The sequence below is a fragment of the Cervus elaphus genome, chromosome 9 (genome assembly GCF_910594005.1).
Source record: "Cervus elaphus chromosome 9, mCerEla1.1, whole genome shotgun sequence".
NCBI classification, from domain to species: Eukaryota; Metazoa; Chordata; class Mammalia; order Artiodactyla; family Cervidae; genus Cervus; species Cervus elaphus.
Window position 1 is genome coordinate 21,017,350 of NC_057823.1, and position 27,937 is coordinate 21,045,286.

Genomic DNA, 27,937 nt, shown 5'->3' on the forward strand with positions numbered 1-27,937 from the left:
GTCCAGGTGTGAGGCCACCCATCGACCCCTGCACCTTCATCCCTGCAGAGGAGGCACTGGCGGTGCTACCTGCCAAGCTTGGAGGTGGAAACCTGGGCCAGTGAAGCCGTTTGCCCCAGGTTCCACATTCGAGACACGGCCAACTAGCTCTCAAGCCTTTGAGGGGGAGTTGAGCGCCTTCACGCTCCGAGCCCTGACCACTGTCTTGTGTTCATCTAGTGTCTGCCTGCCAAATCCTCCAGGGGTATTGTATTTTGTTTTGAGCCCCATGGTATGTTCACAGTTGCCCCGAGGACCACTGAGCCGGTCGTGTTAGGAGGGTTTCGCATGTCCCGAGCATTTTGATAGATGGTCTCTGATGGGGGCGGGGGTGCAGTTTGGGGTCCTATTCTTACTGTCCTTTAGGACTTGTCTGCAAACTCTGCCTACTGCCTCTTTTTGTCCAGCCTACAAGCTAGGATGCTGTTCAGGTTTTTAAAGGATTGTAAAAACAAAGAATATACAACGTGTGGCCTGAATGGGGCCTGTGGAGCTGGCCCTTTATAGGAAAGCGCCGCCCCAGTTCTCGGGGGTCCAGCCTCCTCATCTGCAACTTCCTTACTTTACAGCTTTTACCCGCAGCCCTGCAGCTTGCAAAGCACTTTCACATGCATCATCTCTTTTAATCCCTCACAGGCTCAAGGCAGGTGGTCCTCATTTGGCCAGACTTAACCCCTGAGGGGCTTTTCTGAAAATAAGAAAATTGGCTCCCCTGCTTCCCTTTCAGCTCTGGTGCTTGGAGCTGGGGGGTGGGGACGTTGACCCCTCAGAGTTTGCTGTAGGCTGCTTAGCTCTGGAGAATTGCAAGCCCCTGAGAGAGGCTGTGTCTCCCCAGATGGGCCAGGGGCTAATTTTAAGCTCTTAATTGCTAGTCATTCGCGTTCTGAAACCAGAGTTTGTTGGGGAGGAAGTTCTCCATCCACCTTTCTCTCTCAGCCTGTGATTGTTCAGCCAGTCTGTAGTCTGAGCCGTTGGACCCGGGATCTTGTGCTGCACACTTGGGCCCATGGCACCGAGGCACTCAGCTACTCTGGAAACAGCAGCCTCCCTGGAAATTGGGTTTCACACCAGGGGAGGCGCCAGGGACGGGGGCCCCCGACCCAGTGTCCGCGGCCCTGCTGCCCTTCGGGGTGGACAGGTCACCTCAGCAGAATGGACTGGGGTGGGGGTTGCGGGGGACATGCCAGTGAGCTGTACCCAGTGGAGAAACTTGGAAACTGATCCTGTGCCAGGAATATTCCCAGCTGTTAGGAGTCCTTGGCGCGGGGCCTGGCGAGGTGGGGGCAGAAGGTTCACGGGAGATTTTCAGGCATTAGGTTGAAAGTCTGTGACCCGGGCAACTGAACCCCGGCCCCACACCCTTGGTGCCGCATTTCAGGATCCATTGGTGGCAGAAGTCAGGAGCCACCAGGCCGTGTGGCCCTCTCTGATTGCCCTGACTTGTGTTCTCATTTCAGAGGTCAGCAGGCGGCTCCAGCCCCGAAGGTGGAGAAGGTGAGGATATCTCTCAAATGTTTCACCAGCTTTGGTCATAAAAGTGGAAGCAGCCTGAGTTTTCTCCTCCTCCTCCTCATTTTCTGTAGATTCTGACCGAGAAGATGGAAATTACTGCCCTCCGGTCAAGCGAGAAAGAACATCCTCTTTAACACAGTTCCCGCCGTCACAGTCAGGTAACAGTGGCAGCCCTTTACTGGATGGTGAAGTGGCCATGTTTGCAAGCTTGCTGTCCCCCTGCATTGCCTCCCACCCCTTGTTTGTCTCCAGTTACGGTCAGCCTGAGGCTCGGTTTTTTGGGGGGCGGGAGTAAGACTGGAGCTTGGCTGAGCGCAGCGCAGACGCCCTCGTCTGAATCAGTGACACTTACAGAGGGGTGGGATGTCAGGGCCATGTCTGGGGCTCTGACCATTAAGTACATGTCGACATTGTAAGGACTGTTGGCTATGTGTGGACTGAAGGTGTGGGAAATGGAGGGTCCCCCTCGCCCTTCAGCAGTGAGCCTAGTGCCCAGGGGGGCCAATTGAGAGGCCCAGACACACAGACAGTAGTACATGGGGAGTCCAGCAGCCCTGGCAGACACTTTGGTGGTGGAATGGCATGAACTCCCCAAGGAAGGGAGCTCGGGAGAGCCCAGACAGCTTGGCCAGGCTGGGCCCAAGGGCTTGGAGCCTCCGGGCCAGAACCAGGTCTATGCATACATGGAGGCCAGGAGACCAGCTGGTGGATAGATGCGGGTTCCTGGGATAGAGGGAGACGCTGGGGCTACTAAGTGGGGAGCTCTGCAAGCCTGGGGCTGCTGCTGCTCCTTGCAGGGTCAAAGCCGCAGCAGGGCCCCCACTCCCCACCCAACCCGAGCATTGCCTAGTGCTCTGCAGCACTGGCTTTCATATCCCCTCCAGCTCCCTGGCTTGAAGTTCAGTCTTGGGAATTCACATAAAACATTTACAGCTGTGAGCCCTAAGAATGTCACTTTAGGAGAGAAAAGACTCTTGGAAGCTTAAAGAGTACGTGAGCGTCCTCTTACGTCACCCCTGTGACACACCTGAGTCCATGCCTGTTCCCTGAACACTTGCCTTGGGCACAGCTGAACCCTTTTTCACAACTGCTGGAGACACTCCCCACTCCAAACAGAGGTGCTGTAGTTTGCATTGAGGAGTCCTCCGGACAGCTTGCAGTCCAGGCTGGGGGTCCATCCTTTTTTTTTAAGGCTTTCTGCATGCATGTTGCATGGGCCTTATTACAGGAGGGGCAGCATCCACTTCGGGGCCGTAGATCACATTCCTTCCCGCTCACTGCCCACTGCTGAGCCTCACTTTTTCCATCAAGAAAGTACAGCGGAGAAGAGAGGTGGTAGTCTGTGCTCTGGCTGTAGGCTGGAGAAATCAAGGACCAGTAGACATTAGTCCTGTCCTCTAGCGCAGTCCCCCCCTAGGGTTTAGGTTAGCCATCAGGCGTGTAAAGACAAGTGGTCCGTGTTCAGAGGCCTTGGCTTTGTGCTGCAGTCTGATCCCACTTAGCTGCCTGCAGCCTGCACAGTTTGGTCTTCAGCCCCACTGCGCTGTTACCTGGCCCGCAACCAGGGAACCGGTTGCTTTTGTAAGCTTCTAAAAGGGGGGTGGGGGGGGGGGACTGCAGCCAACGGAGCCCTGACTGGTGACAGGGAGCAGGGCCTGGGGCTTGGCCCCGGGGAGCATCTGCTTCCCTCCTGGTCATCCTCCTGGGGAGACATGGGCAAGGCAGGACGCCACAGCAGACCGAAGTCGACAGCTAGGTATCAGGCAGATTCAGGCTGTCCGCTGGACACCCATGTTTTGGGGCTGTAGGAAGAGTCCCGGGGTTTCACTTTTGCTAGGGGCTTCTAAAGGCCAGGTTCATGATGCTGACCCCCCACCCCCACCCCCTGCAACACCACAGTGGGGCCTGGAGATGACCCTTCAGGTGGGAGAAATGCTCCCAGGCATGTCTGTCCTGCCTACTCACGCTGTTTTCCTGTTGTTCCTCCCCTGCCTGCACCTCCTTGTCGACAGTATCCAAAAACAATGTTTTTATGCCATCCACCTTCTGCGAGCCATCTGCAGGCAACTCTGACTCAGAACCAGGTGAGCCTTCGCGTGCCTTTGCCCTTTACCAGCTGGTCACTGGGGGTGTCCTGGGATGAAAAGCACTTGCTCTTGTAAAACCCTGTCTTAAATGAGGGCAAGCAGTTGGGAATCAGCACTCTTTTTCGGTTCATGTTTCCCAACTTTCTGCAGGCAGATTTAGAATCCAGTGTGAGGCAGACTTCTGTGACCCTTAATTTCGGTTTCTGCGAGCAGAGCCTAGTTACAGGGAGCTTCAAGTTCCTTTAAAAAAAAAAAAAAAGACAAAAGCAAACACACACAAAAAAACCACAGTGAAATATAGTACTCGTTTTTCAAAATTTTACACAAATACTGTACCTCTGTGTCATTAAAAACTCGGAAATACATAGAGTGAAAGAGTCCTCCTGTTCATTTCCCGCCACATTGCCATCGCCATGGTCACTACTCTGAAGTTTATGTAATTTTCCAGGCCCCTTCTCTGTGTCTTAAATTCTCACACTGACTAATACTACTTAGATCTGTTTAGATAAATATATTTAATCACAGCTTTAAAACTTTACGGCGAATAGCTTGATCCTTTCTGAAGAATGTGGAGCCTTTTCCTTTTTCGGTCCTTCACTAGAGAACCAGCTCCAAGATTTCCTCAAAGTTTCTCCCTCGTGGCTGGAATTCCTCATAAAAGATTTAATGAGCGAACATAACCATCCGAATTCTGTAACCCAACCCGCCTTGTATAAATTAACTGCTGACTTCAAAAGCAAGGCGAACTCAGTCAGCCTCTGGCACAAGGGCGCCGTGGAGGGAGAGGCGAGCTGTAACTTTGAGGGTTGATTTGATGGCACTGTTTCAAGCGGTTGAATTTGTTCTGACTCCAGAGGCAAACTGTTCTGAGCTGACCCCTTCACGGGGCCTAAAAGGGAGCTAAGTGGCTTTTTGTTTTTTATTTATTTGGCCACACTGTGGCATGGGGGATCTTAGTTTCCCAACCAGGGCTTGAACCTGAGTGCCCTGCATTGGAACGTGGATTCTTAACCACTGGACCACCGGGAAGTCCTGAGGAGCTTGGTTCTCAGGGTTCCTTGGGGAATGCCTGGGCACTGGCCTAGTGAGTCCCGTTCAGGACTGTGGGGGCCGGATCATAAAAGGTCAGCCCGGTCCATGGTCCCCTCTGTGCTGTGTAGTGGGGACAGACTGACCTGTCCACTCTGCAGAGTGAACTACTTGGCTCCTTACCCGCCTGCCTTTTAATTTTTTTTTAGCTTTTATTTTGAAAGAAAGAAAAAAATGTAACCCTTAAGAATAATAAGGTGCTTCTCCATCCCACTACCTAGAGACCCCATTCAATCTTCCCCCAGGCACCCTAGTGATGAGCAAAGGCATCCCGTTCTGGCTCATGGCGTCACGCATCTGAAACAGTCCCTCAGCCTTGCCTGGTTCTGTCAGTGGGCTATAGTCCCTTGTCAGTAGCATTTATCTTAATACACAGATCTTACTTCCACCGTCAGTTTATTCTAATGGTCCCTGATCTGGCTGGCGGGAGCCCCGTCCGTTTCTGTGCTCTCCGGCCACGTCCCCATCCTTCTCTTGAGCATGCCCTTTTTTTTAATTGTCAGAAGGGCTTCTAGGCTCATCATCTTCTGTCCCTGTCCTCAGGGGGGTCCTGGCTCTGCTTAGTGGATAGTGGTTTCTTGGAACCAAGATTTGAGTGTTCAGCCCACTGGTCACTGTTGGTGCTGTTGCTGCTCCCAGGCCGTCTCTGTACCCGCAGCTGGGAACTACACATGGCTGAGAGCACATACATACATACACGTGTGTATATGTACATGGACCTCCTCATACACAGGCACTCACGTCTGCATGTGTTCTGTGTCTCTGCTGCTCTGTGTGCGTGTATAGGTCACACCAGTTCATGGGGATACTTCCCGTCCAGTGCCAACAAGGTTCACTGAAGCCCTGCTCCGTATTTCTGCCTCTCTTCTGACAGTGAGAAACCTGCTCCCTGTCTCCTCAGTGGTTTACTTGTTGCTTGAGCCCCCACCAGGGAGCCTCCTCTCAGATTCTGTCTAGCTTCTGGTCCGCACTAGGCCAAGTTCTGATCTGTCTTCCTGGTTTAATCCGAGAGCTCCTGGAATTCCCTTGGGAGCCAGTGTTGCCCTCTCAGACATCACTTGGGGTCTCTCTGAGGCAAGGCAGAGAAACCTGCTTGCTTGGGTGCGATTTCAGAGGAGGGCAGAGGCTGCCCCATTAGGAGTGCTGCCCTCCCACAGCAGGCTCATGTGGGGCCACGCGTGTGCCCACACACATGTGTGCAACGGCCCGTGCACTCCCATGACCCAGGCATGCATGCTAGGGCTCTGACCACCTCTCCATTACATGCTGACCTTGCTGCAGAGGGAGCTTCCAGAGGCCACAAGCAGAGAGCACATTTATTCTAGTGCAGATGGGGGCCCTGCCCCGTAAGTATCCCCCTGCTGCTCTGGGCCCCACCATCTTTCTGGTGGGCCCCATCTTTCTGTCCAATGTTGCCAGTCACGTGGAGGCCTGTGGTGTGTCAGTTCACCACAGCATTCAGGGTGGATGTCCTGTGCACCCATGGGTGGGCCAGCACCAGGCCAGGTGGTGGTGGTCAGTGTCTGTGACTCTCCAGGCTTGTTGCCCCTGCTCAGGGTCAGCCCCGAGGGTTAGCTTGTCAGAGTGGAGTGGTGAGGAGTACTCGCAGTATGAGCATTGCAAAGCCAGCTCCGAGGACCTTCTAAAATTACCTGTTGTGAATTTTACCTCAGTCTTTTTCTATGTTTCTAAATTGCCAGTCATCTTACTAACCCTGAGCTCTGGCAATGTAATTCAGCATCTCCCTGCCCAAGAGGCCCACCTGGCAGCGTGTTTTCCCCCGCATCCTGGGCTGTCTGGCTGTTGAGGCCTCTCTGGAGGGACCCCAGCTCCAGCAGCTGGGCTCACACGTGCTGACCAGCAGGGGGCACCACTCTTGTGGACTTGTGTTTGCCACAAGTCCTGTGAGGAGAGCACAGGGCCCTCCTGCCTGGTGGGGAGTTCTGATTTGATTTTCATACCTAATTAATTGTGTGGCCTGATGAGTTGTGTTTGTGGTGGTGTTTCTGTGTACAACTGAAGGGTTTCTAGTGCAGCTGAAGGGTTGTATACCCACCACCATAATTAATTTTAGGATGACTGTCACTCCAAAAAGAGACCCTGTGCCCTTGGGCAGTCACTCCCCACTTGGTCTCCCCAGCCTCTGGCCACCACGAATCCACTTTCTGTCTCCATGGATTTGCCTGCCCTGGACATTTCATGTGAATAGAATTGCACAGCTGTGGCCTTTGGGGACATCTTTCCATTTCTTTAAGTCTTTACTTTCTTCCAGCAATGCTTTATAGTTCTTATTGGCTACATTTATTCCCAGGTACTATATTCTCTTCCGTGCTTTGTAAATGGAATTGTTTTCTCAACTTCATTTTTGGATTATTCACTGCTCGTGTCTAATAACATGCACATGATTTCTGTGTATTGAAGGTTTTTTTCCTATGGGTTGGACCTTAGCACAAAAGTGAGGCCATCCCTTGACTTTTCTGGGGACAGACGGTCCTGTCGGAACCACGAGGCTTTCTACTGACCCTTCTGGTCAGGAGTGGCATTAGCCTGTCTCCGCCACTCCCTAAGATGGGCCAGTCACAAGGATGCAGAATGAAGGGGTCTGGGTGCCCCGGTGGCTGAGCTGAACCAGGCTCTGAGCCTTGGCTGTCAGTCCCAGACCCCATCCTCAGAAGGCCCTGCCTCCTCCTCCTGGGCCTTCCTGACACATCTGGAGAGAGCAAGCCTGCTATCGGCCTCCTTTGATCTTTAACCACAGAAAACGTGTCTCATTTCCCGGACATCTGCTGTAATGGCAGGACTTTTACCGATAGCATTTGTGCCCTCCTGGACAGGGAGCTGGGTCCCAGGGAGAGCCAGTCTTCTGGGGCTCCCTGATTGTGCTTGGGGCCCTCAGCCGCTGCAGGCAGCTGGGTAGACCGGCGGAGGCCTGACCAGTCCTGCACTCACCCTGCAGTCTCTGCTGCCGGCGGTTCTCCTAGAGCCAGCACTGCCTGCGGCCCTCCAGCCTCCTCCCTGGGCTGCCCCACAGACGGGACTGGACCAGCCTCTGCTTCTCTGTTTGAACTTGGAAATATTTGCCCTGGTTCTCCAGGCCCACGGCCACTGAAGCTCAGACCACAGGCCTTGACCGCCCCAGGTCCCTCCAACTTTGTTGCCCTGCCCCAGCAGGCCCACTTTTCATCTTTTGTCTTGTGCTTGTAGAGGAAAAGAGCAGTGGGTTCCGGTTGAAGCCACCGACGCTGATCCACGGCCAGGCCCCCAGTGCAGGTGGGTGTCTGCTGTCAAGGAGGAGCTCAGAGTGGCAGCTTCCCAAGTGCCGGTGCAGCCTGGGCTCCCTCTCCTGACGCATGAGCACCGGGAGTGCCCTCAGACCGGGAGGTGCTCCGTCCAATGAGCCCGCTGCCCCGAGGAGGAGGCGGGAAAGGATAGGCTTGGCTCGGTCGGGGGCATTCAGGCTCTGTGCCCGGCAGTCCTCAGTCATCAGACTATCTCCCCAGAGCATTCTGGCCACAGCGTTAACCCAGAGTAGCAGAGTGGCCTTGAGTGAGTGGGGCCCAGGCTGGTGCCGTCCACATCCAGTGGGGAGCCCGTGCAGGGCCAGGGACGTTCTTGTGGCCCTTGCCCCATGTTTGGCAGAGGGATCTTCTCATCGTGGCATTTTGAGAAGCATATGTAAGGGGTACCTTTACGTGACCCCTTGTGGAGTCCTAAACTCTGAGAGGTCAACCATGGCTTCACTGCTTTCCCCTCACTGTCTGCCCTTGACCCGCAAGACCAGCTGTCCTTTGGCTCCCGGGTAGTGTTACCATACTCCCTGGATTAATCTGCAGGCAAGATCTGTTTCATGGAGTTTTTTATTGAACCACATATAAAAATAACAATAGCTGGAATGTGTGTGTCTAACTGTAAAGAAAATAGCTTGGGTTTTCTTTCTTTCCTGTACTTCCTGTAAAGCCCAGCCTAGGAGGGACGTCACTTGGGGCACTTCTGTAAGTGCCTAAGCGTGGGGGTGGGGGGCATTTCTGCCTGCGCGGTCGGAGGGACCGGGGCAAGCCAGCCTGTGTCACCAGGTCTGCCGAGCCAAAAGCCCAAGGAGCAGCAGCGCAGCGTGCTTCGCCCGGCGGTGTTACAGGCCCCGCAGCCAAAGGCGCTCTCACAGACAGGTGAGTCTCAGCCTGGGGCCAGGCTCGCGCAGGAGCGTACAGTCACAGGTGGTTTTGGCCCTGTCTGCTGAGTGCAGGGGAAACAAGACACCAGTCCCTGATGAGCCCAGCAGACATGTAGTTCCGCTGTCCCTTGCTGCGGTGCCAAGGCTCCCAAGAGCCGAGTCCCACCCCGGGCACGCAGCTCAGCCCTGTGCATCTCTGAGACTGGAGGAGTGACCTGATCAGAGGTAGTCTCGCCTCACTCCCCAACCTTGAGATGTAACTCCTAAACGATGTTTCCGCTGTGTCCACATACCAGGTGTGGTTCGCAGTTGATCTTTAATTTTTAATCACGATAGGCTTTTTTCTTAATCTTTCCCTGCAGTAGAACTCCTCATCAGGAGCAATGCCACAACCCACCTGGGAGAAGCAGTTGGTATTTATGAAGAGTTTTAATTACATGGAAAATTGTTTGGTCTAACGCTGAACAACGCCAGATTTGAAGTTGTTCAAGTCACATAGTTGCAACTGCTTAAAAGGGAAAAGTGAAATATTAGTCACTCAGTCGTGTCTGACTCTTGCAACTCCATGGACTGTAGCCCTCCAGGCTCCTCTGTCCATGAGATTCTCTAGCCAAGACTACTAGAGTGGGTTGCCATACCCTCTTCCAGGGGGTCTTCCCGACCCAGGGATCAAACCCACGTGTCCTGCATGCAGGTGGATTCCTTACCATCTGAGCCACCAGGGAGAGGAGTGCATAGAAAAAAGACTTTATTAGTAAAACTAGTTTTATAAAATTCATAATTATTCCCCAAATACATTCTCTTTTTTCCTCCTTAGTAGTAGTATGTCTAAATAAACTGAAAATTCACAGGGTTCTTTATAGAATTAACAATAATAGATTCTCGGTTTTGTGAGGTTTTCATTTGGTATTTAGGTTTTTCTAACCTCTAAGAATTTGTGATTTTCATTATTGATGCCATATCATTTTTCTTTAAGCATGTCATCTTTTCAATTTTCTCACTGCACTGCGTGGCATGTGGGATCTGAGTTCCCCAGCTGGGAATCAAACCCGGGCCCGCTACAATGGAAGCACAGGGTTCTAACCACTGGACCCCCAGGGAAGTCCCAGACCCTCTTCTTTAAACGAGACCCTCCACTGTTGGGCCCCAGTGGTAGGAAGGGACAGTAGAGGTGGTCCAACCTCTGAGATGGCCTCCATCTTTTTTCCCCACAGTCCCGAGCAGCGGCACCAACGGGGTCAGCATCCCAGCAGACTGCACGGGGGCAGCAACATCAGCCTTGCCTGACAACCCAGCCCGGAGAAGTCCATCTGATGAGGCGCCGGCACTTGAGGTCTGTCCTCGACAGGGCAGGGAGCATGCCACATGCGAGGCTTCTCGAGGCATTGCTGAGCATGTGGGCTGTGGGCCACTTTGGGCCGCGTCCGAGCTGGCCTGTACTCAGGCCGCCTGATTTGCCTGGAGGGATCCGTGGGTAACCACAGCTGACTGGCCGAGTCACCAGGCTGCCAGGACCCCATGCTTAGTTCTGAGAGAAACAGGCCACAAGCAGGGCTGTGCCACTGAGGGGGCCTGCGGCTCTCCACGGAGAGCTGTCTCCACGCACTCTGCTTCTGGTGGCAGAAGTGTGCCTGGGAGTTGGCTCAGAAATCGTTCTTTAGCAAAGAAGACAAGTTGTGGGGTTCTATAGGCCAGATGCGTTTTCCAGTAGCATTGCACGGCAGCTGGAAAATAACGGGACATTTAACGAAGAGCCTGCGTTTGTGGTTGGCAAGTCGGACCTGAAACCCGAGCTGCAGTTGCACATAACCCAAGGGTCCATGTGCAGAGACTGCTTGCACCCGTGTGTTTATTTCCACTCTATCCGTTTGGGCAGATACAATGCTGCCTGGGCTTCTCCACCTCCCCACCCACGCCCCCCACCCCCACCGGATGTTGAGGCTCAAATGGGGAAAATGAACATGTGCAATTCAATCTTCATACGTTCCCTGAGCCCCCCACCCTCCAACCACAGTCGGCACAATTGGAAGAGGAATTGTTCCCACAGCCTACAGCTTCTCAGAAACTGGTGGCTGGGGTCTCTAGGGCAGTGAGCTTGAGGAAGACCCAGAAGTGACCCCAGCCCACCCATCCTCCCCCCCACCATCCTTCACCAGCATCCCCAGTGACAAGAGCACTGCCCAGAGCTTGCCCCATCCTAGGGAGTCTCCCCAGCACCCCCCCACCCAAGGGCCTGCACAAGAGGATTCGTGCTGAGCAGATGCAGGGGCGTGAGACAGCTCATCTCGCTTCTTAGGGCCAGGGTGTTCCTGCTTCTCAGCTGTCTTGTTTGCTTGTTTTAATCAGAAGTCCCAGAGAAATGAGTCTAGCAGTGCTTCCGAGGAGGAGAACTGTGAGAAGAAAGAGCAGGGAGCCCAGCAGGCATTCGTGTTTGGGCAGAACTTGAGGGACAGAGTGAAGGTAGGTGGTCGGTGAGCCGGGTGAGCTGGGGACAAGTGAGGCAACCTGCCTTTGCCTCCCCAGCTTCATTTTCCCAGAGATGGGGAGCAGGGCCATGTCCAGGGTGGTACCATGCTGCACACTGCTGGCTGGCCCCACCCCCAACCCCGACTGTGGAGCTCAGCGGGGCTCCCGGCAGCCAGCCCCCTCATGCTCCAGGAGCAAGGTCAGGGAGGTGACTGAGCCTGACAGCTGATGTTTTTACAGCAAAGGAACGAACAGATGTTAGTGTCCGATGCTTTCAGCGTCTCCAGAGAGACTCTTCTCCTTACTGAAGAGTTTCTCAGCACTGGCAGTGTTTAGACTGGATCCTTCTTACTTCCGGGAGGCATGTCCTGGGCACTGAGGGTGTTGAGCAGCGTCCCCAGCCCCTCCCTCTGGATGCCTTTCTTTGCCAGTGGGGACCACGGGAAGCATTCCCACTAATGCTGACCGTCCCCCAGGGGCTACATCACCCCCAGTGAAAGCTGCTGCCATTTGTTTTCAAGTAGGACAGCTGGGAAGATGCTATGTTCTCTCCCCAGAAGGCAGCAGGCTCTGCCCCTCCTGGCTGCCCTCAGCTGTTTTGGTCTGCTCTGGGGGCTTTGAGTCGGGGGTGGGGAGCTTGTGGCCATGGCAGGGGCTCTTTGCAGTTGGATACCACCCCCACCCACCCCCCGACTCTCTGGCCCTCTGGGAGACCTGTCCCAGCCCTGGGGGCAGAAGGTCCCTCTGCACCATGTGCATCAGCTCATCTGGTAGGAGCTCCTGGAGGCTGGGTCTGGGGACACCAGTCATTGTCACAACTGGAGGGTAGATGCCACTGATGCTAAGTAGGTGGAGGCCAGAGATGCTGACCAACACACTGCAATGCCCAGGATGCCCCCCTCCCCACTCAGGGAACCATCTAGGTGATGGAACCATCACCCTCCACTAGGTCAGTGATGTGGAGGGTGGGGTACCCTGAAATGAGACTAGAGTCTGGGGGTGCAGGGAAGGTGTCCAGCCACACTAGCTGCTTCCTCCTTTGGTGCCCGCTGTCCAGCAGAAGTACGGATGCCCCCAGAGACACAGAAGTAGGTGTTGATGTTGCACAGCTTTAAGCAAAATAACGAGTCCCTTGGCAGCCGCTCCCTCCCAGGAGCGGGAAAAGAGAGACCTGGGCCTTCAGGTCAAGTCTTTCATGCTGCCTTGAGATTGGGGTGGGGCAGCATCTCATGGAGGCCCTGGCGTCTCAGGGCCACATCCCGGCTTCTGCATGGAGAGTGACTTGCAGGTGTGGTTTCTTAACCCCTCTGAGCCTCTGTTTCCTCTCTCAGAACATGGTCGCTAACACCCACCTCTCAATGTTCCCAGGAGAATTGCATTGGAGAATGTGTTTAACCAGGGCAGCACGACAGTTGGCATAAAAGAAGCCTCGAGAAATGATGCTTCTGTTTATGATGAACCCTTTAAAATATGAAATTTGTACGTGATTTGTGATCTCTTGGTGCAGAAGCATTGGTGGAAAATTCCAACAGGTTGCCAGCCTGAGTGTTTTTCTTTAAACAGAGGAGAAAGGGCTCCCTAGCACCTCATGGACTGTTTTTACATCTTAACTGTAACCCCCAGGATGCATGCATGTAGATGGAGCCCTGTGCAGATGGGCGGAGCGGCTGAGGCCCTGAACCTGCCGTTCCCTGAGCAGTGTTTCCTCTCATTTCCCAGTTGATCAATGAGAACACTGAAGTGGCAGACATGGAGAACGCCGGACACCCCAGTTCAGAGACACCAGCTGCGACCAACTACTTCCTTCAGTACATCAGCTCCAGGTGTGTGCCTCGGGCTGGTGCCTAGCCTTGCTTGGGGAAGCCTCCGCCTCAGGGGGACCCATGGTCACCCACTGCCCTGGACCAGCCCAGTCCTTCCTCAGGAGGGTGAGGGGCACAGGCAGCCAGACTCCAGTCACCTCCAGCCCTCCTTCCCTACTTGGTAGAGGTGTGGAGGGTCCAGGATTGGGGGGTGTGCTGCAGCGGACAGCTGAGGCAGGACCGCAGTCCCGTGGGGTTGTCCAGCCCATCCCGGGAGTGACCTCCGCCACCAGGTGCTGGATCCGGGCTCCCTGTTGGCGCTGCTGGCGGGGGCATTCGCCCACAGCCTGGCTGCTGGGGTGTCTGGGGAGGAAGGCACACCCTGCCTGGGAGTCGGGCCAGCAGGGCAGGCACTGTGCAGATGCCAGCCTCCGAGAGGCCTGGCGGGACCAGTGACCTGCCTCTCGGCAGCCTGGCCCCCAGTTAGTGGGGCACATCAGTTACTTTAAGACATGTTTTATGCACCTCAGTGTTTCCCACGTTGGGCGGCGCGTGAAGCCCGTGATGTCGTAACGTGGATGCGGGGTGACACCATGGCAGCGCCGTCTGCTGAGCTCCCCGAGGGCTGTCCTTTGTCACCCACCCACAGCCTGGAGGAGGTGTCACCTCCTTGGTGTTGGGCCAGGGGAGGGGCCCAGAGAGCTGCAGCACGTCTCGGGGGCATGTTTTCAGGGAGCGGGCAGCTGGCCCCTGCACTCAGCCTGTCTGTGGTGGCGTTCTCCTCCAGGGGGGTGGGGACGATGGGCATCCGGTGTGACACAGTGACTGAGCAGTTGGTGCCAGGCAGCTGGAGCCGAGGGTTCCTGTTTGCCTCCCTGTGCGGCCCAACCCAGAGCCTGTGGGGGCCTGTCCCTGGCGAGGCAGACCAGCCCACTGGGCCTTGCGGGGCCTCGGCTGCTTTCTGTTCCAACCGTGCGCATTGTGTGTGCGGGCATGCACACCGCTGGCCCTGTGCCCCTGCCGCCCCACACTCACTCAGAGTGCATCTCCTCTGCAGTTTAGAGAATGCAACCAACAGTGCCGATGCTGCCAGCAGCAAATTCGTGTTTGGCCAGAACATGAGTGAGCGCGTGCTGGTGAGTGACCCTGTGGGGATGACCCCTGGGGCCCAGAGACGTTCAGAGCCACCCGCAGGTCACAGGGGCACGTGGCGTGTGGCTGCTGTGTCCTGTCCTGTGGCATTAGAGTGCTTTCTTTTGCCGAGAAAGAGAAAGAAGACCCAACTCAGACTCAGCCTAAACAGCATGCAGGGGCGGGAGGGACAGGCCTGGTGGCCCGGGGAGGCTCTGCGGGAGCCTGGGTTGAGCTTCCTGTCTTTGCTCATCTCAGGGCAGGGTGGGGACTGCTGTCGGCCAGAGCCCTCAGCCGTGTGCTGCTGGGACCACCACGAGCCACCTCTGACGCCAGAGGAGGGCGGCCCCAGCCCAACTGTGAGGCCACAACATGGGGTGGGTGGTGGGGTGGCAGCCTCGGACAGGCCCCCGCAGTGTCCCCTGCACTCAAAACACGCACCTCGGGTCGTCTTCTGGCCCAGGATGGGCTTCTGGAATTGTCACCTGCTTCCTTATTTTTTTCCTTTTATTCCCCAGCCATACATTCCCAACCCCGTTGTGTCCATTTGTGAGGGTGGCTCAGGCGCTGTTGGGGGCTCACCTGACTCCTGGCATCTTGGTCTCTGTTTATGATGCTGAGGAGCTCCCTGCTGCTTCTCTTGAGTATCAGTACTGTCCTTTTTCCATTACAATGAAGGAGTCAAAGAATTGCCTCACAGACCAAGGTGACCAGGTGGCCTGTGGTCAGCTGGCGGCCCCGCCTCCGGGTGATGCCACAGAGGCTCCAGAGGCAGTTCACGTACAACGTCCAGGGCAGGCCTGTGCCTAGGGTGTCGTCCGAGGATGGTCGGCGAGTGCTGAGTGGAGAGGGGCTGGGGCTGGGTGGGTCCCCAGGATCCAAGAGGGAAGCTGGCCGAGAGAAACCCTCTGCCCAGAAGAGAACGTGCCAAGAGCTGCCTCCCAGCAGAGGGGCTTCCTCTCTGCAGTGGTCAGCCCACTAGGACCACCTGCCCACACACCCACCTTCTTCTGCATCCCTTCACTCCCCGCAGAGCCCGCCCAAGTTAAATGAGCTCAGCTCAGACGCCAACAGAGAAAACACAGCGGCAGAGTCCGGCTCCGAGTCCTCGTCTCAGGAGGCCACCCCTGAGAAAGGTAGGCCTTGTCCTGTCCCAGGAGGGTGGCCGGGGACACTGCGAGCCCCAGCCATGGTGCTGGCATCCAGTTAGCAGGAGGGAGCTTGGCCGGCTCAGAACAGCCAGGCCCAGGCCCTGCCTGGTGACCCAGAATGGGGTGGGTGAGGTGTCTGACCCGACCAAGGCGACTGAGGGGTGCTCTAAAGCACCCTCAGAGGTCTCGCTGTCTTCTGTCCTTCCTGGAGCCAGGAGAGTGGGAACCGGAGCTGGGCTGGCCGCTCCTGGCAGAGTCACGGGGTGCGTTAGCGGGGTCCCCTGTGGGCCAAGGTGCAGCTCCCAGAGGCACTGGTCCCCTTGGGGCATCCCATGAGGCACGCCCTACCCCCAACCAAGTCAATAGTCAATGTCGTTTAGCTAATCACATTGCAGAGTCCCTGGCCGAGTCGGCAGCTGCCTACACCAAGGCGACGGCGCGGAAGTGCCTGCTGGAGAAGGTGGAGGTCATCACCGGGGAGGAGGCTGAGAGCAACGTGCTGCAGGTGAGTGCCCACCTGCTTGTGGTGCCGGGTGCTAGAGCCACACGGTCTGTCTCAAGACAGATTACAGACCTGAAACAGACATTTCTTCCTGCCGCCCGCTTAGCAGCTGTGACTATCTTGTCCCGGTGTGCTGTGTCCTCCTCTTAGCCCAGACTTCACGGCCCTCCTGCCACGTCCCCACGGTCCTCCCCTCCTGGGGCGGTAGGTCCAGGGCGGTAAGGTTCCTTCTGCCCTTTGTCCTTCTACACATACCCAAGTGTGTGTCTGTAAACCACGTACATGTGGCATTGGGGAGTTTTCCGTGGTACTGCTTATCCCTACTCACAGATTCATTTTACTATCAAGAGATGTTGACTTATAAAGATCTACAGACTTCTCTCTGTAAAGGGTCACTTATGGTCTCTGTTGCACTTTTTTAAACATAAAACAGCTTTATTGAGATACAGTGCACATACTATGAAATTCACCTTTTTTTTAAGTGTACAGTTCAGTGGGTTTTAGCACATTCAGAGAGTTGTACAAATGTCATCACTATTTTATAACATTTTTGCCCCCCAAAAGAGAAGCCTTGTGCCCATTGCCCTTCAGCAGTGATTTCCACATCCCCCTCTCCCCCAGCCCCTGGCAACCATGAATCCTCTCTCTCTCTGTGGATGTGCCTGTTCTGGGCGTTTCATGTCAACAGACTCATACTGTGTTGTCTCTGGGGTCTGGTCTCTCACTGAGCAGTGTGTTCTCAAGGTTTGTCCCTGCTGGAACATGTGTCAGAGCGTCATTCTTCATGACTGAGTAACTGTCCACTGTACAGATGGAGCACGTTTGCTCATCCCATCTCCTGTTCGTGGACACTTGCTTTGTTTCCACTTTGGGGGAATTAAGAATGATACCCCGTGAGCACTCACGTACAGGTTTCTCAGTGCACACCTGCTTCACTTCTCTTGGCTAGATACGTACAAGTGGGCTTTCTGGGCCGTGTGATAACTCCACGTTTCACACTTTAAAGGACAGTTTTCCACAGCGGCTGCACCAGTTTCCATTCCCATCAGCAAGGTGTGAGCGTTCTGCTTTCCCCACATCCTCCAACGCCTGTTTCGTCTGTCCTTTAGTTATAACCATCCTAGTGAGTGTGAAGCGGTGTCACATTGTGGATTTTTTTATTTTTATTTTTTTATTTACTTGGCTGTGTCAGGTCTTAGTTGGCCCACAACATGTAGGCTCTTTGTTCCCCAACCGGGGTGAACCCGTGTCCCCTGCACTGGAAGACAGAGTCTCAACCACTGGACCACCAGAGATGTCGCCCACATTGTGGTTTGATTTACATTTCCATAGTGATTTTTTAAATACTCTTATGAAAATGTAAAATCCATTTTAGCTTGAAAGCAGGACAGAAAAGTGGCCAAGAGCCAGACGTGTCCCCCAGGCGATGGTTTGTTAAACCTGGTGGTTCATGCGCATTCGCCTCGTGTTGCAGATCCAATGTAAGCTGTTTGTCTTTGACAAGACCTCACAGTCGTGGGTGGAAAGAGGCCGGGGACTACTCAGACTCAACGACATGGCGTCCACTGACGACGGGACGTTGCAGTCCCGACTAGGTGAGCTGTGGCCGGTTCCTGTGGCGGGCCTGGGGGATTCGGGGCCCCTGGCATGTGTCCATGGCCAGCCCTCAACCTGGGGGACCCATCTCACCCAGCCCAGAGGCTCCCACCACCAGTCCTTCTCTGATTCTCTTATCTGACTGTGAAAATAGATGAAAGGATTCAGCAGGTTTTGAACTTATTTTTCGATAATAAAAGTGCTAGTTGTTTTATGGTAGGAAAACAAAGAAATCAAACATCAGCTAAAATCTCTTATAAAAAAGGGAAATCCTGCCGAGAGTGTTTTGGTAGGCCCATTCCTGCTCTGTGGCCCTTTTTAAGGAAGTGGGGCGATTCTCTTACTCTGCTCACTCTCTTTAGTGGGCATGTCCCTGTGTTGTTCCATTTGCCTTAATTTTTCTTGACTCATAAATAATGCTTCTGGTACTATTTTTCACATGAGTTTTATTCCTGGAAGTATGATTGTTACAAAAAGAATGTGTGAGAGCGTGTTTGCATATGTGTGAGACATGTGTATTCATCTTTTTTTTTGGTAAGTTATCCTCCCACATTAGAAGTTGTTGTCCAGCCTTTACAGAAGTGTCGATCCCTGGCCCAGGTGTAGCTGGCGCTGTGTCCTTGCAGCGGTGTTGTTATGTGCTTGGGCTCAGAACTGGAACAGAAATGGAAATGGCCCTCCTGTTCGGGCGCAGGTCTTTGCACCCCTGCCCATAGGCATGCTTCTGTTTCTTTTTCAATTTTTCTAATGGAAACGTGCAAGCAGAGGGCAGAGAAGGCGCAGGATTTCAAGACCCCATCTCATGGCTTTTCCCCTGGTCATCAGCCTGTGACCAGCCTCCTTGCGGCCTTGCCCTCCCCTCCTCGTCGAGGTCCTTTCTGGCCATGCCCTCCTTTCACCCCACACAGCCTTTGACCCTTGGCACAGACCTTCCCTCAGAACTCACCTTGAGGGGCAGGGTGGGGGCACCTGGGTGGGGGTGACCACATCTAACCTGCTCCAGGTTTTCAAGGGTTGGGGCGTAGACAGGGGGGTAGGCCGGGACAGGTCAAGCAGGACGACGTTGGCCTTGGGCTGGCTGTGGGTGGAACTCAGGTCTCACCTGCGCTTCCGGAGGGAAGGGTCTGTCCCAGGTTCTCTCCACCATGTGCTGCCCTCAGCCATCTCCTGAGGGAAGCTCAGAGCAGTGGTCAGCCCCAGCATTTCCTCCTAGTGTTCAGCTCCTCCTCACAGGGAGGAGCTGGACCTTAGCCTGTGGGTGGCGACAGTCAGGGGGTGTCAGCTTCATGTGGCATGTCCCCAGTGTGCAGCCCACCCCCATGCAGCATGCCCCCCACTGCCGCTAACTAGCCCCTAACCTGGGGAGCCCCGTCCAGGCACCACCTCCACCCACTGCATGCACCTCAGTGGTGGGGGTGCCAGGGCTGCTGCTCGGCAGACGGGCAGGTGGGGGACTGTCGTGGGATTTCTCCCTGGGGTGTTGACTTTGCTGCAGGTGTGTCTGTTTTTCTGGGGTTGGGGGCAGGTGCGGGCAGGACTGACATTTCATTGGTTGCAGTGATGCGGACCCAGGGCAGCCTGCGACTGATCCTCAACACCAAGCTGTGGGCCCAGATGCAGATGGACAAGGCCAGCGAGAAGAGCATCCGCATCACGGCCATGGACACCGAGGACCAGGGTGTGAAGGTCTTCCTGATCTCGGTGAGCAGCCCCGGGCACAGGCCGGGCGGCTGCCGGACACAAGCGGGCAGCTCCACGTCCAGCACTGGGCGCCCTGCACGGGGGCCTGGCCAGGGAGAGCAGGGAGGCCTCCAGGGTCGGGAGGGCTGGCCTGCTCGTGGGCTCTGTGACCCCTTGGGAGGACAAGCCCTGCGCCTGCAGGAGCTCCTACCTGTTGCTCTCGGGGTTTGTTGAGGGAGGTCAGGCTCCCCACTCCCGAGTCCTGAGCTGGGGGCTTCGTTGACTGAGGAGGGGTCTCCCCGAGAGACCTAGTCACCTGGCCCTCCTGCCCCCAGGCCAGCTCCAAGGACACCGGCCAGCTCTACGCGGCGCTGCACCACCGCATCCTGGCCCTGCGCAGCCGCGTGGAGCAGGAGCAGGAGGCCAAGGCGCCGGCCCCCGAGCCTGGGGCCGCCCCATCCAACGAGGACGACAGTGATGACGACGACGTGCTGACCCCGTCGGGGGCCCCCACAGGCGGTGAGTCGGGTGTCCCAGGGTGGCCCGGGTCGGGGCTGCGTCCCAGGCAGGGACCTGATGGCAAGGCCGCCGCTTCCCACAGGCGCCGGCGATGAAGGCGATGGGCAGACGGCCGGGAGCACATAGCGCCAGGAGCCAGCCGCCGCGAGCCTGCTGCTTTGTCCGTCTGTCTGCCCGCCCGCCCCACCCCCGGCAGCATCGAGGCACGGGGCTTGGGAACCACACTCCCCGCTGGGTTGGCCACAGTCTGGATCCGCACGTCCCGTTCAGAAGCAGACTCGGGAACTGCCTGAATGTGGTTTGGGACACGAACCTCATCATATTGATGAGCAAAACGAAAAAGAACATTTCTTCCCTCCCCACCTTGAATTGAAATGGCACATTAAGACTTGTCACGGCTCCTCACTGGGACTGGGACACCTCGTTCTTCACCCCGCCCTCCCTGTGTCGCCGGCTCCCCCGCCGCCTGCCCAGGCCGCCGGGCGCCTCACAGTGTAACACTGGGCCTGCCGGACCGTCTGTCACCACCATCTTTACCTCCCGCCCCCACCTTCTGACTTGGGGGTTTTATTTTTAGATCTTTTCTGCCCCCAAGGCTTTGTGTTGGTCTCCTGGGTCGAGTGAGGCAATTCTGTCGAGCAGGCGTGGCTGCACTGTGGGCTGCACCCTGGTTCCCCCTGTGACCCCCGCCCCCATGCTGGGGCGCTCAGGACTGCTCGAGCGCCAGCCCCATGGGTTCCCCACCTGGGGTTCCTCCAGGCTGAGTCCTGGGGTGTGGACAGGTTGGGCCTTGGGCCTGGAGAGCTCATCTAGAAAAGGGTCACTGGACATGGTTGGGGGGGGGGGGTGGGCACCATCCTCCTATTTGTCCCCGTGACATGGGTCACCCATCCTCGGGTGCCCAGGTGCAAGCCTGCTTCCTGCGCTTGGCCATTTCTCACCAGGCCCTGGACGTCTCTGCCCCCAAGACTGTTGAGGGCTGGGGGCCTTCAAAGAGGGGGCAGCAAGCAGAGCGGTTTTCAGACAGCAGGCAGAACCTGTGCTTGCAGCACACACAGGAGCGTGCCCTCTGCTTGCCCCACCCCGGAGCATGGCCAAGAGCAGCTGGGCGCTGCCTCCCCCCACGTCGGGGCTCGCAGAGGAGGTCTCTGTGCACAGGGCGCCAGGGCTTCACAGGAAACCTCCCAGCCGCCCTGACAGGGTGAGGAGGGGCCGTCTGAGCCACGCCACCCGCACCCCGGGTGGCCCTGCAGCCCGCGCCTGAGCCTCGGGACGTCACCAAAGGCCCCCCCCAGCAGATCCGGTTACACTTCTCTGCTTTAAGCCTTAGTCAGCTAGTGACAAGTAAAACCAGATAATGCCCACGTGTTTTGAAACATTTATGTAAGATTGTCATATGAAATGTATTTGGGAACTACATTAAAACTTTTAACTAAAACGCTGGCCTCCTGCGTGCCCCAGGGGCCTCAGGAAGCCGGATGACCTGACCAGGAAGCAGCCTGGCCTGCCTGCAGGGTGGCAGCCTCTGCCCCACACTGCACACCTGGGCAGGTGACCCATGGCTGCCTTCCAAGACTCGGAGCGGCCGGCTTCACACAAGAGCTGTCGGCCTCCCCGCCAGGTGCGGCCTGGCTTCCTGGGGACCCACAGGAAGGGTTAGGGGTGCTGGCAGGCAGGGTTCGCTGAGCAGGGATGCGAGGAGCTTTGGGATCAGCACGATGTGGGCAAGGGGCCTTTCCCCCCGGGGTCCTGAGCCAGTGAGTCATCAGGGGAACTGGTGGCTAAGCAGTACAGCCGGAGGCCTGGTCCAGCCGGTTCTGTGGCTTCAGTCCCCCCACACTCCTCCCCACCCCCACCCCAGCTCCAAGCCCAGATGAGAGGGGCCTTGGCTCCAGGGTGCCGGCTGCATGGGGGCGCGCAGCTCACAGCCGCCAGGCGCTGGTCATCATGGCCACAAACTCCTCATCCGTATCCACGGAGGCGCTCACACCACTGTAGTAGTCCTGGAACTCGGCCAGCGTGACCTAGGGGGCAGACAGGCGGTTGGGGGGTCTGGAGGTGTGGGCGAGGGACCGCCGGGTATGCATGCACCCACCTGCCCGTCCTTCTCGGAGGAGTCAAAGTTGTCCAGGAAACGGCGGAGCACCTGCTCTTCAGTCCACTCCCCGCTCCGCACCTTTGGGTGAGCGCGGCCACTGTATACCCCCCGGAGATCGTCCACGGTCACCACGCCGTCACCACTGCGGTCTAGCTTGGCAAACGCCGCTGCGATGACTGCCTCCCGGGCCTGGGACATGGGGGGCTGGGGAGGGTGTGGTGGTGACTGGGGGGTACGAAGCACAGAGGCTCCCCTTGGTCTCCACACCAACACCGACGGGCCCGGGAGAGTGTGGCACCCCCAGCTCACCCGCAGCGCTCGCAGGAACTCCTCCAGGTCCAACGTCCCGCTGCCGTCACGGTCCCAGCGCCTGCACACGCCCTCCGCCTCAGCTGCGTCCAGCACCAGCCCCAGCTCAGCCAGGCCCCGCTGGAGCTCCCCCACATCCAGGGAGTGGCTTCCATCCTGGTCCAGGTGGCGGAAAAATCTGGGGGGCAGGGGTGCAGGGTTAGAAAAGATCCGTGGGACTGGGGGTTGGGGAGATGTGAGAGAAAAGCTCACCTGGCCACACCCTGGATGCCCGAGGCCCCTCGCGACAGGCACTGGGCTCGGAGCTTCTCCATGGTGGTGTCCACAGCATCCATGCTGGCTCCGGGCTCTCTAGGTGGCTGGATGGGCGAGAGTTCTGGGGGGGCTCCGACTCAGCCACCAGGCTACGGACTGGCTGCCTTGATCTGTCCTGGAGTCCGGGTGGCCACTCTGCCTGCCTCCTGCCTGCTCTGCCCAGCACTGGCAGTGCGTCCTGCCGGGCAGGGCTGTTGCTAGGGGACAGGGCCCTGTAGACCGGGAGGGGCCCCAGCTGTAACTCTCTCTGTGCCAGGGCCTTGTGGCCACAAGCACAGCCCTGCGGGGGCATATGAGAGGCTGAGGAGGACAGGCCAGCATTGCTGTCACCACTGCCCAACCACCGTCCCGCCTGCCTTCTCCCAGCTCGGGGAGAGAGCCAGACCCGGGTTAGGAGGAGGGTGGAGGGAGTGGGGGGTGGCGCTTCAGAACCACGAGGAGGAAGGGGGGGTCACAGCCCTGCAGGGACCAGTCCCCAGATGAGGGGAGGCTCGGCCCAATTCCTATGTGACCGCTCCCCTCTTTGGGCTTCACCAGCCTCCAGCCCCTTTCCACAGGGCTGCAGCTGAAGCTGCTGAGGAATTCAAGTTTAAAGACTCGAGATGGCCCAGGCCTACGTCCAACAGGAGCTGCTCAGACCAGTGCTGGCTGAGCCGAGATGCAGCCAGTGCTGTAAACATCAATGTTGAGTTGGATGAAGCAATTCTCAGTAGTTAATTATGGCCAGTCATAGTATTTTTGTCAACATGGGTCTTTTGGGGGTTAGTCTTTGGTTCTCAGACATCACTTGGTGGGCTTGCTCATGACAAGCCGCTTATCTGGCCAGAGAAGGACCCCTGCCTCCCTGACTTCCATAATCCAAGAGGAACCAAGACCACCGGCAGAGAAGGCCTGCCATCAGACTGGACATCTGGCCAACTGAGCCTCACATCAGCAGGCTGGGATCGAAGATGATAATGGATTTCCCAGGACTTAAAATGCCCCTGTTTGGGGAACCCCTGCCCACCCACAGAGACCCAGAGATCATCAGAGGCTTTTCAAAGCTTGGGAGTTGCACACAGCACAATGGTATTGTCAGAAGTTGCTGCTCCCGACCAAAGCCAAGCCATGGATCACAAGCAACCTGTCACTGTGATTCACGCCACAGCAGATGCAACACCATTGATTGTTATGAGAAACTGCAGTGACATTCTGCTGCAGAAGTTCTCGTGACTCACTGCAGTCCAACATTCTCTGCGTAGGCACAAAGAAATAGCTCCATTGTGTGCCTTCATGAGGCTTACAAACGTCAGGGATTTTTTCTATAAAGAAATGTAAAATGTAATCACAATTATTGTAGCTCTGCTTGGGCATCTCCACATCTTTGAGAGAATCAGAATCTCAACAATAAAAAATGGGGGGGACTTCCCTGGTTGGTCCAGTGGTTAAGAATCGGCCTTCCAGTGCAAGGGACACAGGTTCAGTCCCTAGTCGGGGAACTAAGATCCCAATGCTATGGGGCAACTAAGCTTCTGTGTCACCACAGAGAACCCATGTGCCACAACTAAGACCTGACACAGCCAAATAAATGGTTTTTTAATTAACTTTACTTAAAAAACTGAAAGTGGAGAGGGCCCTCCAAACCCAGAGGCCCTTTCACTTGACCTCTCTGAGCCTCACTTTGCACGGCTATAAAATGGGGCAATGGTGTGTGCATAGGTGGCCTAAGAGACAGAGCTGTATATATGGAGCACTTGGCACAAGCTCCCACCCTGTGGGGCCCACCTGGACCCAGGAGCAACACAGCAGCCGCCTCTCCAGCCCCCACAGTAGGAAGAGAGGAGGAGGGACCATTGGTGCCATGAAATCATTCGGTTTATTCTTGAGCATAGACAGGCCCTAGCCTGCCTTCCCCTTGTTCAAACAGCACCCCCCTTATTCGTCCAGAGGAGAAAACTGGGCCATTGTTACCACACTGAGGGGTCGCTGTGCGACGCCAGGAGGCACAGGAGGCAGGGCGGAGGACAGATGCTGAGTTTTCCGGGCTGAAAGGGGCTGTGCCCCGCAGTGGTTCCTGGGGTGGGGATTCCCTGAGTCAGGAGGCAGGAAACGGCTGCCATAGTCCCAGGCCAGGCACTTGGGCTGAGCAGAGAAAGGCACAGGGCTCCCTGTTCTGATAAAAAAGCAAAGTGCCTCAAACATCTCGGGCCAACAAGGGCAGCATACAAATAAGGAGTGAAAAAATAGATTCTCTGAGGATTAGAGAAAGGAACCAGCTGGTGCTTTGAAAGTAAAGTTGCCGGGGGCCTCATCAGATGTGCTAGGCCCTAGGGTGTGCCAGGCACTGCTGACAGAAAACAAAAACCTGCCCTCATGGAGCTTCCACTCCAATGGTAAAAAGTTACATAAAGGGAGTAAAATGGGGCAATGGGGGCAGGGTGGAATGGGGAAGAATGACTCCTGATAAGGCAGTCATGGAAGCCCTCTCAGAGGAGGTGACGTTTGAGCAAAGACCTGAGTGAACAGGAGCCAGTCATGTGGCATCTGGGGGGAAGAGCATTCTAGGCAGAGGAAACAGTCAGTGTAAAGGCCCCGAGGCAGGATGCTATCAAGAGAAGGTTACGGGATGCCTGAGTTTGCCTGGTTGCCAGCATGTCGGCACATCCCACCTGCATACTCCTTCCTGGGTTGAGAGGAGGATAGAATTAGGGGAAAAAATATCTTCGTATAACCAATGCGAAATGGCCTGAGGCTTGAGGTTCACTGGACTGAGATGAAGAATAAGGCTTTAGGATGAAGAGTGCTTCCGGAGGAACAAAAACCAGGGCAGGGGAGAAAAGAGGGAGAGACCCAAATCACACGGCACTCGATGCCATCTGCCTCCACCAGAAAAAGAGAGGTCTCTAACTCAGATGTTTCAGGGGCCAGACATCCGGCCTTGAGAGATGAGGGGGCGAATGGAAACTTGCCCTCGCTAAAGAGGATGTCCTAGACTCAGATCCAGGCAGGTACAGCCCAGCCCGAAGCCAGAAATCCAGATTCGTGTGTAAGTGCGGCCAGTTCTCCAACAAGGGTGATTGATTCAAAGTTTTGCTTTTTTTTTAAAAAAAAAGAAAAACTGGCTGAGTTCATCTGCATTTGGCCTGCAGGCCACCGATATGAAACCTATGCCTTTTTAACAGGTTCTGACACTGAGGATTATGGCTCTTCCAAGGGGTCCTCTCTGGGATATCTTAACCCTAAGGATACCCGGGCAGTAGAAGAAGTCCCACTGGAGTCCTCTTTCTCCATTCCGGAACCTGCTCTCTGGGACTCACACAGTGGTCCCAAACACTGCGGGCTCGAGCTGGTCCCTGTCCTCTTCCTCCCCAGTACTGTTGGCAAGGGGTGAGCTGGGCCCACCAGGGAGTGAGTCACTGGCTGGCAGGGGCCCCAGGCGCTCGGCCTCAGCCAGGGTAGCCAGCAGCCCAGCCAGGGCCGGCCGGCGGCGGCAGAGATCCTGCAGCAGCTCAGCCCGGGGCTGCAACTGCCCGATGAGCTTGTCCCTCTGGCGCACAGCAGCCTGCAGACTCTGGACAGCAGCCTCCGAGGTCAGCAGCTGCTCCCGGAGGGCGGCAATCTCACTGGCAGGAAGGCAAGACAGAACGTTATGGTACCCGGGCACCAGAGAGGTTCTCTTCCCCCTGCTCCCAACCTCCATCCCCAGATTCATAGATTGAATCCCTATGCCGTGATAGTATTTGGAGAAGAGGGCCTTGAGAGGTAAGGAAAGTTTACATGATGTAATGAGGGGTTTCCTTTTAAGAAGAGATACCAAAGAACTTGCTCTCTCTCTCTCTCTGTGCTTTGTGAGGACACAGTGAGAAGACAACTGTTGGCAAGCCCAGAAGAGGACCCTCACCAGAACTGAATCAGTGCCTTGATCTTGAACTTCCCAGCCTCCAGAACTATGAGGAATCATTTGATGTTGTTTAAGACACCCAGTCTGTGGTATCCTGTAATGGCAACCTCAGCAGACTAACACACTCCCTCATTCACCCCCTAGCTCATCCTGCAGTTCCCTTGTCCCCTGCATCTTTTCCTCTTTGCTGTTCAGCTTAGATGGCTCCTCCCCCAAGAAGCCTTCCCTCTGGGCCCTCCTAGAGCCGTGTTGCCCTCCATCATACACAAGAATACTATGAGGTTGAATACTGGAGTTGGTTGCCATTTCCTTCTCCAGCCATCATACACACACATCCCAATGACCCTGTGTTGTAACTGCCTAACAGTGTGCTTGAGGGCAGGGCTGTACACGTCTTACTGATGTGCCCTAATGACCAGCACAGGGCCTGGCATGTGGTAGGTGCTCAGTAAAGATGAAGTAATGAGTCCAACCAGGTCTGAATTGTTTCCCACCGGGTCCTCCGAAACACTTTCTTCCCTGGGCGCTTGTCTCATCCCTTTGAATCCTCAGCTAGAAACTCTTCAAAACTGCTGATATAATCCCATCCACCCAAGAACCTGCCATGGCTCCAATACCTACATCAGGCAGCTGGTGGTCCCTGTACCATTCAGGACCAGCCTGTTTTGCCTAGTGGTAAAATGGACCCTGTTAAGTTAGATAGTCACACCCAAGTGACATCTCTCAACTTTATATAGTGATGATTCAAGTATTTTTGTGTTTGTTTTTCCAGTCCCACCAGTAGTCCAGCTCCACGTGAATGCCCACGTCTCTCCTACCAGTATTCCTTTCCTATCTCGGATCTGCCTCCGCCCAACTCCTCCGAGAAGTCCACCTGCCGGGTCCCAAGATTCACCGGTCTTTGGCGCGTCCCAGCTCGTCTAAAGCGGCGCTCAGTTGCTGGTCGTGGCGGGCCAGGCGCTCGGCCTGGGCGCGCACCGTGCACTCGGCGGCCTCCAGCCGCGCCTCCAGTTCCGCCGCGCGCCGGTGAACGGCAGCCAGGTGTGCGTTAGCCTCGCGGATCTGCAGGGGCGGTGGCGCTGACATGGCCCCTGCAGAGGACCAGGCCTGGCCACGCCCTCGGGCGGCCCGGAACCGGCCCTGGACACGCCCCTGGAGGGCCACACCTCCGAGGGTCCGTTCAAGACCCGTTCGGCGTGATTGGCCGGGTTCACCGCTAGGCTCCGCCCTCCAGGGCTGGGTCTAGTACTCAAACCCGAACGCCCTCACTGGTTCCGGCAACTGGAAACTCCGCCCCTGAGCCCCGACTAACTCCAGGATTGGCCAAGGTCTTAACAAACCCCGGCCCCAGGTTGGCCTTGTCCTCCGGTGGCCAGCTCAGGCTCTGGCAACAGGATTGGTCATTCTCTCGAGGCAGGCCCCGCCCTCCTCAGAATCTAACGCGCCAAATTGGTCGGGCCCCACAAGTCTGACCACGCCCCTGGAGCCCGTTACGCTTCTCTCATTGGCCGTTCACGCCCCTTAGGCAATCGTACAGCTCCTGATTGGTCCAGTCCCTTTCAGGTTATGTTTGGGATTCTTGACACACAC

The 27,937-nt window shown here is 56.1% G+C and overlaps 3 protein-coding genes across 11 annotated transcripts in view; 1 reads left to right on the forward strand and 2 right to left on the reverse strand.

Moving 5' to 3' along the window:
* The window catches only part of RANBP3 (RAN binding protein 3), a 51,093-nt gene extending 29,910 nt beyond the window's left edge, over positions 1-21,183 (forward strand). For 3 of the 9 annotated variants that reach the window (XM_043911817.1, XM_043911822.1, XM_043911826.1), the window contains 15 exons: positions 1,497-1,533; positions 1,623-1,709; positions 3,564-3,635; positions 7,932-7,997; positions 8,801-8,893; positions 10,113-10,231; positions 11,245-11,358; positions 13,084-13,187; positions 14,224-14,302; positions 15,331-15,433; positions 15,829-15,953; positions 17,425-17,545; positions 19,105-19,247; positions 19,562-19,745; positions 19,828-21,183. In XM_043911817.1, the coding sequence (XP_043767752.1) occupies positions 1,497-1,533; positions 1,623-1,709; positions 3,564-3,635; positions 7,932-7,997; positions 8,801-8,893; positions 10,113-10,231; positions 11,245-11,358; positions 13,084-13,187; positions 14,224-14,302; positions 15,331-15,433; positions 15,829-15,953; positions 17,425-17,545; positions 19,105-19,247; positions 19,562-19,745; positions 19,828-19,871 (1,491 nt within the window). In that variant the 3' untranslated portion in view covers positions 19,872-21,183. The remainder of the gene's footprint in view (positions 1-1,496; positions 1,534-1,622; positions 1,710-3,563; positions 3,636-7,931; positions 7,998-8,800; positions 8,894-10,112; positions 10,232-11,244; positions 11,359-13,083; positions 13,188-14,223; positions 14,303-15,330; positions 15,434-15,828; positions 15,954-17,424; positions 17,546-19,104; positions 19,248-19,561; positions 19,746-19,827) is intronic. The other 6 variants (XM_043911818.1, XM_043911823.1, XM_043911819.1 and 3 more) reach the window with 3 other exon arrangements.
* Positions 21,112-25,300, reverse strand: CAPS (calcyphosine). The gene is made up of 4 exons (XM_043911829.1): positions 22,405-25,300; positions 22,153-22,330; positions 21,841-22,047; positions 21,112-21,769 (listed from the first exon to the last, which is right to left on the reverse strand). Exons 1-4 carry the CDS (start codon positions 22,485-22,487, stop codon positions 21,668-21,670), a joined length of 570 nt encoding a protein of 189 aa, XP_043767764.1. The 5' UTR covers positions 22,488-25,300; the 3' UTR covers positions 21,112-21,667.
* VMAC (vimentin type intermediate filament associated coiled-coil protein) lies at positions 24,304-27,752 on the reverse strand. The gene is made up of 2 exons (XM_043911831.1): positions 27,243-27,752; positions 24,304-26,069 (listed from the first exon to the last, which is right to left on the reverse strand). Exons 1-2 carry the CDS (start codon positions 27,431-27,433, stop codon positions 25,760-25,762), a joined length of 501 nt encoding a protein of 166 aa, XP_043767766.1. The 5' UTR covers positions 27,434-27,752; the 3' UTR covers positions 24,304-25,759.
* Positions 27,753-27,937: the final 185 nt, after the last annotated feature.